We start from the raw sequence: 12,540 nt of genomic DNA, 5'->3' as shown, positions 1-12,540 counted from the left end.
TATCTTGGACATACCGGCTGCCACATAATACATACAACAACTAGAAAAGGATCTCGGCCAGGCACAGCTACTCCCAACCACTTTTATTGCCACACTAGTATGCAAGATTACATACGAGGAATTTGTCTTCGTGTCATTATGCAGTGTAGCGGTCATGTCAATATTCAGATAAAGAAATAGGAAAAGCAACAAAAAGACAATCACAACATCGCAAGTGCAGTCCAATATATACAATATTTATACACGAGTGGAGAAGTGTTCAGTAGGCTAAAATATTAATTTACATGAATTTACAGTCCGAGTTAAATAGGTGTTAAATAGGCAGGGGTACGGTGGTGCAGTGGTAAGCGCTGTCGCCTCAAAGCTCGAAGGTCCTGGGTTCGATTCCCACCTGGGACGCTGTGAACGCTGAAGGAATGCGTGCCCGTCCACATGTCCTCGAGTGCCCACCGCCCGGGTGAGGTCGTCAAAAGGGCCTTTCTGTGTGGAGTTTGCATGTTCTTGGGTTTCCTTCATATAGGAACCCCCTTCACCAAAACATGCAATATCCTGGTTGCTGATGTGGTTCCTCCTCTGGTCGTTAGGGGCGCCTGTTCAGAGGGAGGGGAACTGGTTGGGATAGCGTGATCCTCCCACGTGCTATGTCCTACCGGTGAAGCTTCCCCTGTCAGGTGAAAAGAAGCGGCTGGCTAACTGCCCATGTCTCGGAGGAAGCATGGAGCCAGTTTTCGGCTCTCCCCAGATCGGCAGAGGGTGGAGCAGCAACCAGGATAAATATAAATTAGCAGAGGGGGGGAAAGAAAAAAAGAAGTGTTAAATAGGCAGTGAATTTACAAGAATTTACAGTCAAGAGTTAAATACGGCAAAGTGACAGTGGTGGGGGGGGGGATTCAGCTGAGTTCAGGTGGGTTCAGGAGGAGGTAGTGGGGTTTGTGCGGGGTGTTAATAGGGACCTTGGTCGAAGGGGCTTACGGGCCTTGTTTGTGAGGCTGACTTTTCAACTTTTATCTTATCCAATCAGAGAAATGTAGACATTTTCTGGGAAGCCGAAGGTCGGATTCCGATGCCATTTAAAAGACTATTATGCATTTTTTCACCCCGAATCCAATGCCGCCATTGGTGAGTCTCTACGAGTTACGGTTGTGGAGATACGTCCACCCGGCCTGCAGGACTACAGGAGAGAGATAGAGGACAGTGGGGGGTTGGGGGTTTCAAGTTACTGACTAAACACTATTTCAGTGATTGCTGTCAGAATATAGAGCCATTTAACACTTATTTTAACATAAAAACAACGCTGAATGTATCTTTAATATATCAAAAACAATGTGCATAATTTTCGGTTCTAATGACAGATTTTCACACAATCCTATTCACCTTATGTAGCCACGCCCATTTGTGTGGTCGTGTGACAACTTCCGGCAAAAAAAAAAAGAAAAAGGCCGGCTGCTCTAATATCATCTAACTCTGAATTAACTAATAATTTAACCAATATAACATACCAAATAAAAGCAAACGGCAATGTCTAAGAATGCAATGCCATGTAACTGGCTTGTTAATTCTTGCATTTCAGGGAATTACATTAACGTCTGCAGGTCTTATAGACGTAAGTGGCTCGAGCGCTCGGAGGAGAGAAAACTATCTGAAGCTTTCTTTGTTGGGGTCCAGGTATGTTTTACAAGAAAGTGCTCGTCATTGTCGACGATAACGTTATCTGACCTGGCTAACAGTGGATACTCCGCTTGCTTGCTGTGTACCGAGCTCAAAGTAGTAGGCTACGTTCTTTGTTTTACCCCCTGCACTGTCCGCTACAAAAACAACTCTCTTCTTCTGACGTTCTTTTGTATTTCGCCCCATGACCGCCGGGAAGTGTTAAAACAACGCAGAAGAATTTGGCCCACTGCCGCGTCTGAACATAAGGTGAATAGTGAACTTACAGATAGAGGGTCAAATTATACAACAAGTAAAATCAGTAAAGCTTCTAGGACTTTGGCTTGACTGCACACTGTCTTGGTCCGAGCACATCAATATGGTGGTTGCCAAAACGTGGCTTACGGTTGAGCAAAGGCAATTTGCCCACCTACTTCTATACTTTCACAGTTGTTCATACCCAAACTCCTACATTTCTTTTCAACAATATAACTGATAGTTCAACTATTCACACACACTCTACCAGAGGGGCGAGTGGGGTCAGATGACTTTGCCCAGACCAAAAACCAACTACATGAAGAAAATACAGGTCTATAGCGTCTTTGAATTGTCTATCAAGTGATGTTTGTTCCATCAAAGGGAGGGGTTGTTTTAAAACGGAAGCTCAGAACTAATTTACACTCACACACACACACACACACACACACACACACACACATGTCACGGGTGTGTGCGTGACTGAATGAGATGGGATTCTACTGGGGAGGTGCTGGCCCAAACAGCATACACAGACAAGGTGGAAAGTTGGAACAAATGAGTTTTATTACTAAAATACAATAGAAAAAATGTGCCTAGTTAAAAAGAGTGTCCAACGTCCGTGCGACGTCCAGTATCTGCTGCAGTCCAGAGCAATTGCGGTGTTTCCCTCTCGTCCGGTCCCCGTCCTCTCCTGACGCCTCCAGCTGACAAGAGGGTGTAGAACAGAGCAGGCTTTAATGCTTTGGTTCCCCAGGGGAATAAGAGTTCTTCACTGGTAGGATAACTCACTAGTAGGCTACTGTCACTTTGGATGAGCCAAGTTAAATAATTGAAATGCAACCAAATCCACTGCAACCAAGTTCAACCCAGTTCGATGCAACACGTCTATTGCAAGTAAATCACACCAACTAAATAGTTCACAACACGCCTTAAGGGCTCGTCCTCCTTCAGTGCAGTAGCCTACTATAGTAGTTCCACTGAGGGTTTGTTCTACTGCGTCTGGGGTTTAGGCCTGCAGGCAGACCCGCGTCGTCTGTTTCACGGAGCTGGGCACACAAAGATAAAATAATAAAAATGGAGCGGGACTTAACTGAAGGAGGGGGGAAGCGCACCTCCACCCCTCCGCTTTCACACAGCGCGTCTCCCGCTGTCGCTCTTGTCCCCTCTCTCCCTCGCAGGCGCAGCTCGTACGAGATGGGATCTCAGCGTTCCCCTGGCTGGGCCCACACGTCCAAGCGGCCTCGTTCCTCCGCCTCTCGGGTCTCAGGTTCTGCTCGGCTCGTCTGAGTCTCCGGTCGGCTCGACTCGTCCGTGCCCCTCGTGTTCTCCGGCGTCTCTTCCAAGCACAGCTTACACACACTGCTTCTGCCGCACTCTGACTCTCCTGCACACCGGCTCTGCATCTCCTAATCAGCAGTTGGGAGCAAGGAGGAAACCACCCACAGAGCCCCGTGCACCAATCACAGCCACTGTGCCCCAAATTAATTAAGAGTCCCGCGAAAATAGGGAAAACCCCCCTCCAGACAGTGCCACCCCCATGTTAATCATAACACCCACATGTCTGCCACACACCAATGCATCACCCTGTGACACCCCCCCCAACTCAAAGCGTTCTAGTCCCTAGAACTAATCTCTGTAGCGGAGGGGTCTACCCCGGTGTTCCCGTTGGGAACGTCTGAGTTCGGGGGCCTGGACTTCTCCGGCTGCGTCGCCAGGATGGGGGGGGAGCACAAATCCCCAAAGTGGAAAACCCCCAGGGGTCTCGCTGGGCCCAGGTTCTGTGGGCTCAGCTTCTGTTGGAGCAAGACAGGGGAGACAGGGACGTAGACTATTGCGATGCAGGACACGTTCTGGTCCGTCTTTGCCTTCAGGTCTAACTTTGTAGACCGGACGGTCTGGATAGGGCCGGACTACCACTACATGGGGCTGGTTTTCCCACCTGTCACTCAACTTGCCCTTCCCTCGTCTTCGCTGGTCTAAGACCAGCACACGTTCACCTGGGAGCAGTGGGGCCTCCTGTGCTGTCCTGTCATAGAGTCTTTTGTTTTTCTCTGCTGCTTTGTTTAGGTGAGCTGTGGTCTTATCATAAGCATAGCTTAGCTGTCTATGATGTTTCCCCACCCACTCGGTTGTCGTAGCAGTGCCTTCGGGGCCCACTGCTCCAGTTAACATGTCTATAGGGGTCCTCAAGTGGCGGCCAAACATCAAAAAGGCGGGAGCATAGCTGGTGGAGCTGTGGATGGTATTATTGTAGGACTGGACTAGCCCTGGCAAATAGCCCACCCAGTTACCATGCTGCTCTATCTCTAATGTCCCCAACAAGTTCAACAGGGTCTGGTTAAATCGTTCGCATGCTCCATTACACTGCGGGTGGTATGGGGTTGTGTGGCTTTTGCGGCAACCATATACTTGGCACAGTTCTTTAATCACCTTTGACTCAAAATTTGGGCCTTGGTCAGAATGGAGCACCTCTGGACACCCAAAGGGCTGGATGACGTGTGTCCACAATGCACGAGCTGTAACTGAGGCAGTTTGGTCCGGGGTAGGGATTGCCCATGCATATTTAGTAAAAAGATCAGTCACCACCAGAATGTTCTGATATCGATCGGTTGGGCGGCTGAGTGTCAGGAAGTCCATGGCTACCATGTGCATGGGGGCCTTCGGAATTATAGGCACAAGGGGGGCTCTAACATTAGGTTTAGCTTTGTGCAAAACACAGCGAGGGCACTTTTGTGTGTAGGCTAATACAACCTGTTCCATCTGGGGCCAGTAGAAGTTCCTCCGCAACAGGGATAACATCTGTTCTGTCCCGGGATGCCCCGCCTGTCTGTGGCATGCTTCCAGCAGGGCCTGGACCTTAGGTTCAGGGACTACAACCTGCTTCAAGTTCTCAAGAGTCAATGAATCCTGTATCCTCCTGCACACAACCCCCTGTAACAGCTCCAGCCGTCTCCATTGGTGTAATAGTCTCTTTACTGGTTGAGGCAACAACAGTCTCTGAGCGGCATCAGGTATCTCACCTCGCTCCAAATACCCCCGGATTTGACAGAGGATCGGGTCTCCCATTTGTGCCAGTCTCCAGTGGTCGGGGTCCCATCCCCAGCTGGCGAACCCATCCCCTCTAGGGTCGGGGGCTTCCACTGCTCTCACCAGCAAACCTTCACCTTCCTGGGCAGCCGCTGTCGGATCTGTGGAGGCAGCTGGGAGCCTAGATAGAACATCGGCATTAGTATGGTCTCTCCCAGGGCGGTACTTTATGGTGTAATCAAAGCTGGCCAGCTGACCAACCCACCTTTGTTCTACAGCCCCTAACTTGGCAGTCTGCAGATGCACAAGGGGGCTGTTGTCAGTCACCACAGTAATGTTTGCTCCCCACAGATAATCTTTAAATTTCTCCACTACGGCCCATTTCATAGCTAGCAGTTCTATCTTGAAGGAACTGTAATTGGCATCATTGCGCTCAGATGGATGAAGGCTTCTGCTGGCATACGCAATAACACGCTCTAAGCCATCTTGTTCTTGGGCCAGAACGGCTCCCAATCCACGATTACTTGCATCTGTGTAGACAATGAACGGCTGTGTATAGTCGGCAAATGCTAAAATAGGGGCTTCGACCAAGTTTTGTTTCAACTGCCTAAATGCAGTCTCACACATCTCAGTCCACTGGACGGGATGTGGGCGTCGGCTTCGGCCTGTGCCTCTGGTGAGTTCATTTAGCGGTTTGGCAATTTTAGAAAAGTCTTTAACGAACCGTCTGTAGTAGCCCACGAACCCCAAAAAGGATTTCACTTGCCTGACGGTGGTGGGAGCCTCCCAGTTTTGAACAGCGATCACCTTCTCTGGGTCCGGTGCCACTCCTTGGCTGCTGACTTGGTGTCCCAGGAACTTGACTTGCTTCTGGAAGAGCTTACACTTTTCTGGGCGAAGCTTAAGGCCATAACGACCCAAGGCCTGGAACACCTTCTCGAGATGGTTCAAGTGGCCTGCAAAGTCTTTGGAAAACACAATCACATCGTCCAGGTATACAAGAGTTGATTCAGTGAGCTGATCATTTAGGCACCGCTGCATCAGCCTCTGAAATGTCGCAGGGGCATTACAAAGTCCGAAGGGCATCCTCTCAAACTCAAATAAGCCGAAAGGGGTGGTAAACGCAGTCTTTTCTCGGTCACTATCTTCAACCTCCACTTGCCAATACCCGCTAGCTAGGTCGAGGGTAGAGTACCACTCGGCCTGTGTAAGGTTAGTGAGAGAGTCTTCGATCCGGGGGAGGGGGAAAGCATCCTTATGTGTGACGTTATTGAGCTTCCGGTAGTCTACACAAAAGCGCCAAGCCCCACCCTTCTTCTGAACTAACACTATAGGGGCAGCCCAGGGGCTGCTGCTCTCCCTTACAACCCCTCCCTCTAACATACCTTGCAACAAGCTACGGATTTCCTTATAAAGGGTCGGGGGTACAGGCCTATACCTCTCCTTAATGGGTTCTGCACTGCCGGTTGGAATCCTGTGTTTAACTATTGCCGTCCGCCCATAGTCTTCCTCGTGTCTGGAGAAGACATGCTCCCACTTCTGGACTAACTGGTCAAGCTGGGACTGCTGGTCATCGGTCAGACCATCACCTTGAATAGTGGGGACGCCCGGGTCCTCCTCTACTGACCCCTTCAGCTCGTTGCCAACCTCAACAAGATCGACTTCCACAACCCCTGGGCTCACTTCTGTAAGAGAAACATCTTTATTTGCTTTAATGTGTTCGGGAGAAACAGAACAGACGTTGGCCACTTTCTGGAACCGTTTAAGGACCACAGGGAAGGGGTTAATGTTCCTCACCCTAAGAGGGAACCTGCCCTTCTTCACAGTTACCAAGGCTTTAGCCACGTCAACCCCCTGCCCCCCCACTAAGGGTTCCACCAGGGCGCACTCTTGTCGTCTACGGGGGTGAGATGGAATTTTGGCCCACAGCAAAATCTCACTCTCTGGCGGGACAGTCACTGATGAACGGTGGGCTAGTCGGGCTGTGCTCTCCCAGTTCTCCCTGTGGGAAGCAGCTTGGATGCGCCTGCAGTCAATAAAAACATTATTCCATTCTTTTCCGAGAGGGGAGTTTGGCCTGCCCCGATTAAACAGTTCTTCCCAACAGTCCCAAATGACATTCATTCCCAGGATTGCCTTTTTGTCCCCAATGAAATCATCTTTAACAACTATTACACCGCGGTCTGAAACCTGGACCCCTCCAACCTGAAAGTCAGCCACAATGTATCCGGTATAAGGAATGCTTAGTCCATTTGCTGCTCGGAGTTTTAGCCAGGACAGCCTCCCACCCCGTTCTTTACCTTTAAAGAGCTCGTTGCAAAGGCTCTCGCTAAAGAGGGTTACCTGGGAACCGGTATCAAGTAAACACTGTACATCTACATTGTCTACTTTTACAGTCACTTGGGGGCAGGTTCCAATAAACTTTGGGTGTGAAAGGAGGCTGGTGGGGTCGCTTATGAATGGCCCAGACACCTGACCCACGGTGGCTGGAGGCACTAAAAATCCTGGTTAGCAGAGCTTGAGGGGCAGTTACGACTAACATGTCCAGCTTCAGTACAATTATTACAAATTGGGCGTCCTTGAGGGTCCCATCTATATTTGAGAGGGCCACCCATAGGTCTAGCCCTGGACCCGTTGCTGCTAAACTCATTAAACTGTGCTCTTAGGCGTGGGGCCGGTGGGGAGTAGGAGTCCTGCCTAGCATTGTCTCCCCGCTCATTAAAACGTACTCTTGGACGTTGGGTCTGTGGAGAGTAGGTGTCCTGCCTACCATTGTCTTTCAGTTCCGCTAAAATTGTTTTAGTCATGTCGGTCATCTGTTCCTTTACCTCTCTGAGGATTTCATTCTTGAATTCCTGCCTCCAGTCTGTTACCTTAGGTTGAGCATAGGGTGTCGGCTTATCCACTGCCAAGCAGGTAGAAGGCGGCCATTGTTCATCTTGTTCCTCCTCCAGCGCTAGTGCCTCCAACTTGGCCTCATCGAAGGACAGGCGAGGGGTTTTCCTCAGTTGGCGCCGTAGTTCTTGGCGGATGGGGCCCTCTCTCAGCCCCATGATGAACTGGTCCCGCAGCAGGACATCGCCTTCTCCCAGGCCCGTTGCGTCCTTCCGCTTCAGCCTGAAAAACAATTCTCGCAGGCGGAGAGAAAATGACCTAAGCGACTCCTGTGGTTCCTGTCTACAGTTAAAAAATTGAGTCCGGAGGGTGGAGACATGAGTGTTGTCACCATACAATGCAGACAGTGTATCAAATATTTGCTCGGGGGTGTTCCTGTTGTCCCTCTCCAAAGTCAAAATCTCCCTCTTGGCCTCCCCCTCTAATGAGCTTAACACAAAGTCCGCTTTTTGAGGGTCACTGAGTGGTTGGAAGCTTAACATAGTCTCTATTTGGCGTTTCCATTCCCCCAGTTTAGCTTCGGAACCACAGCCACTAAATTTTTGCATCCATGGGCCCCCCATAAAAAATGGCATCATTACTGACGGCCCTGCGGCCTGTTCTTCTCCCCCTGGCATGCTGCAAGGCCAGTTACTCAACCCAGTAGAAAATCCTTGCCGACAACGCCAAAATTGTCACGGGTGTGTGCGTGACTGAATGAGATGGGATTTTACTGGGGAGGTGCTGGCCCAAACAGCATACACAGACAAGGTGGAAAGTTGGAACAAATGAGTTTTATTACTAAAATACAATAGAAAAAATGTGCCTAGTTAAAAAGAGTGTCCAACGTCCGTGCGACGTCCAGTATCTGCTGCAGTCCAGAGCAATTGCGGTGTTTCCCTCTCGTCCGGTCCCCGTCCTCTCCTGACGCCTCCAGCTGACAAGAGGGTGTAGAACAGAGCAGGCTTTAATGCTTTGGTTCCCCAGGGGAATAAGAGTTCTTCACTGGTAGGATAACTCACTAGTAGGCTACTGTCACTTTGGATGAGCCAAGTTAAATAATTGAAATGCAACCAAATCCACTGCAACCAAGTTCAACCCAGTTCGATGCAACACGTCTATTGCAAGTAAATCACACCAACTAAATAGTTCACAACACGCCTTAAGGGCTCGTCCTCCTTCAGTGCAGTAGCCTACTATAGTAGTTCCACTGAGGGTTTGTTCTACTGCGTCTGGGGTTTAGGCCTGCAGGCAGACCCGCGTCGTCTGTTTCACGGAGCTGGGCACACAAAGATAAAATAATAAAAATGGAGCGGGACTTAACTGAAGGAGGGGGGAAGCGCACCTCCACCCCTCCGCTTTCACACAGCGCGTCTCCCGCTGTCGCTCTTGTCCCCTCTCTCCCTCGCAGGCGCAGCTCGTACGAGATGGGATCTCAGCGTTCCCCTGGCTGGGCCCACACGTCCAAGCGGCCTCGTTCCTCCGCCTCTCGGGTCTCAGGTTCTGCTCGGCTCGTCTGAGTCTCCGGTCGGCTCGACTCGTCCGTGCCCCTCGTGTTCTCCGGCGTCTCTTCCAAGCACAGCTTACACACACTGCTTCTGCCGCACTCTGACTCTCCTGCACACCGGCTCTGCATCTCCTAATCAGCAGTTGGGAGCAATGAGGAAACCACCCACAGAGCCCCGTGCACCAATCACAGCCACTGTGCCCCAAATTAATTAAGAGTCCCGCGAAAATAGGGAAAACCCCCCTCCAGACAGTGCCACCCCCATGTTAATCATAACACCCACATGTCTGCCACACACCAATGCATCACCCTGTGACACCCACACACACACACACACACACACACACACATTGATCTAGGTCACATCACTTTGAATTTGTTCTCAATGTGTGTTCAATGTGTGTGTGTGTGTGTGTGCACGTGTGTGTGTGTGTGTGTGTGTGTGTGTGTGTGTGTGTGTGTGTGTGTGTGTGTGTGTGACCTGGGTGGGTGTGTATTCGCGCATGCACGTCGTGTGTGTATGACTTTCTTCCAGGCACAAATGCGTCTGCCTTCGACCAGCTGGTCCTGACCCTGGCCTGGGACCGTGTGGACATTGCCAAGAATCACGTGTTTGTGTATGGACAGCAGCTCCTGGTAGGTTTTGTTTTTTTAAGGTTTTTGTTTTAGAACAGACAAATCCAAAAACAAACCAAAAATAAAAGACAAACAAAAAACAAAAAACGAAAAACAGATAAACATTCAGGTCATCATCATGGGTGTTACAGATCAATTCTTAGTTTTTCAATAGTTAGCTTTGTGTTATGTTGTTCGGTTACTTGTTCCAATCAACTTCAGAGAGAGAAAGAAGTAGAGAACGAAAAATAGAGAAAGAAGGGAGCGAGACATACACATATGATACATAATACATTTGATGTGACAATACACATGGGCCAAATGAGCATATCCAAAGCTAAATGAGAGTAGAAGCTCTTCCAGTATTCGTATGCGCCAACCATTTGGACCAGAACCTATCAAATTTATCCTTTCTCAATCTTCGATAGAAGGTCAGCTTTTCCATCTCATATATTTTCTGTACAATTGCTATCCACTCTTTTTTTTGTTGGTGGATCCTGGTTTAGCCATTTTCTTGTTATTGTTTTTTTGCTGGCTACAAGAAGTATTTTGAGGAGGTATTTATCTTGGGGATTAAATTTGATTGGTATATTACCCAGGTATATGGTGCCAAACCGTCATCTATTTCAAAACCCAGTATTAATTTGATCTCTGAGATCATTTTTAGCTCCTGGTAGGTTTGTGTGTGTGCGTCTGTGTGTGCCACAGCTTGCAGGGATATCTGCTTAGCTTGGTCACATGTAGCTCCTAAATTATTACTTTAATTATGCTATTCTCACTAATCCTACCCCAGATTTCTCAGAATGGTTTGAGCCCACATAGTTCTCTTGTAACATTTAGTGTAACCCATACATTCATTTTATTATGTATTCTTCCTCATTAGAGGTTCTTAATGTGTGGCGACTTCTGTATATCTGTCTCTTTTTAATATTTATTGCCTTTTGGGTTTTGTGATGTTATTTGATGTTTGTTTAGTTGTTGTTTTCTTACTGTTGTAACCACACCTTCTATCTGTGAATGCTTGTGTCCGGCAGTCGATTCACAGGTGGACCTTATCTGTCTTATCTTATCTACTCTCCTGTTGGTTGGCGTATGAAGCTCGCCCTTCCATTTAAATTGCCTTTTTTCACCATTCTTGTTACCCCGACGATGGCTTAAGGCTCAACGTTTCTTTGCCCTACCAGAAAGGTCGACTTGTTGTCAGTGCCGGTTATTTGTCCTTTCATGTTTGCTTAGCTTAACATTCACCCCCAAACCTTTTAGACTTGCCCAGAATCTGCAGTCCCGACGGGCCAGGGGACCAGACTTGGGCAGGCTGCCATGAACTGTTCATCCCCGTTGCACCTAGTAACCAGGGCTTCCAGGCTGGGATGGATGCCTCTGCACAAACTGGCTCCCACGAGCTGACCATTCCAAACCATCTTATTGAGGATAAACCATCTTGACTGTAACATGAACCCGATTAGAGTTGTCTTCGAGAGCCGCCCTCAGTGGTTATGTTGATTTTAAGATTTGGAACAACTGGCTCTTGTGTGAATGGAAAGGAAGAATATATTTATTTATTCGTTTCTTTTTGCCTACATTATTTCATTTTCGCCACATTTTTTGGGTGCTCTTTCCTCCCCTATCATCTTTCTCAATCATAACGATTTGATAGAAATAAATAATGCTGCGTTATAACTTGATTATTTTTGTTTGTGTATGTATAGGTTGGCTCGCTGGAGCAGGCAATGCTGGATGCACTAGTGATGGACAGAGTGGACTTTGTCAAGTTGCTTATAGAAAATGGTGTGAGCATGCACCGCTTCCTCACAATCAATCGTCTGGAGGAGCTCTACAACACGGTTAGTCTATAAACGTACACACACACACATGCCATTGAATAGGTGAGGTAGGCTTAGATGCAGATTTTCTAAAATAAATATATTTGTTTTGGTTTCAGTGGGGCATTTTCTGGGCCATGGTTTGGTGTTTCAGAGGCCTTTGCATGTTGCTACACAAAAAATAATACATTTGGGAGGAAATGTTGTTGACCAACATATTCAGACACTTGCAAACACACACAAAAGCACACACATACAGTATACAGTAGCCTATAGGGGTGCTTAAAAAAATTGATTATTGAAAGGATCGCCATTCTTAATGCCGCAATTCCTGGATCGATTCCCAACTCCCTAGAATCGATTCTTCTTCGTATTGCAGGCAGCAATGTCTCATTTTTAATGCTCTGATTGTCTTTTCGATTGTCTTTTTGCACATGAAGGCAGCACTGCACTGCGGTGTCCGTTTAAAAAAAGCATGTGATCCACTCGTCATAGGAAGAGCGGAAGGGCTCTCGGCTTTGCTGTTCTGTAAACACAGAGCCACAAGCTGGCTGGCTAGCTGGCTGTTATGAAGAGTCACATAAACAGATGGAATTAAAATGTGTCAGACGATGGTTTTGTACACGGGAGACAAAGCTACAGTTGCAGCAGACAATAGTGCTAGCTAGTGTTAGCTGGCTGGCATCAGTGGCGTGAATGAGATCGCTAGTTAGCTTTACTGTCGATGGCTAGCGGTAGCGATGTTAGCATTAGCAACGACAACGTTACAGCGTATATAGACTCAGCCCT

At 48.3% G+C, this 12,540-nt stretch overlaps 1 protein-coding gene across 1 annotated transcript in view; it reads left to right on the top strand.

Moving 5' to 3' along the window:
- Positions 1–12,540, top strand: part of LOC310771285 (transient receptor potential cation channel subfamily M member 7-like) — a gene marked incomplete at both ends in the record, with an annotated part of 72,090 nt that overhangs the window by 28,318 nt on the left and 31,232 nt on the right. Inside the window, 2 exons of the mRNA XM_083663934.1 lie at positions 9,849–9,949; positions 11,638–11,772. Coding sequence (XP_083520060.1) covers positions 9,849–9,949; positions 11,638–11,772 — 236 coding nt within the window. The remainder of the gene's footprint in view (positions 1–9,848; positions 9,950–11,637; positions 11,773–12,540) is intronic.

The sequence above is a fragment of the Poromitra crassiceps genome (genome assembly GCF_964638095.1).
Source record: "Poromitra crassiceps genome assembly, contig: HAP1_SCAFFOLD_498, whole genome shotgun sequence".
Classification (NCBI taxonomy): domain Eukaryota; kingdom Metazoa; phylum Chordata; class Actinopteri; order Beryciformes; family Melamphaidae; genus Poromitra; species Poromitra crassiceps.
This window is presented reverse-complemented; position numbering and strand designations above follow the sequence as displayed.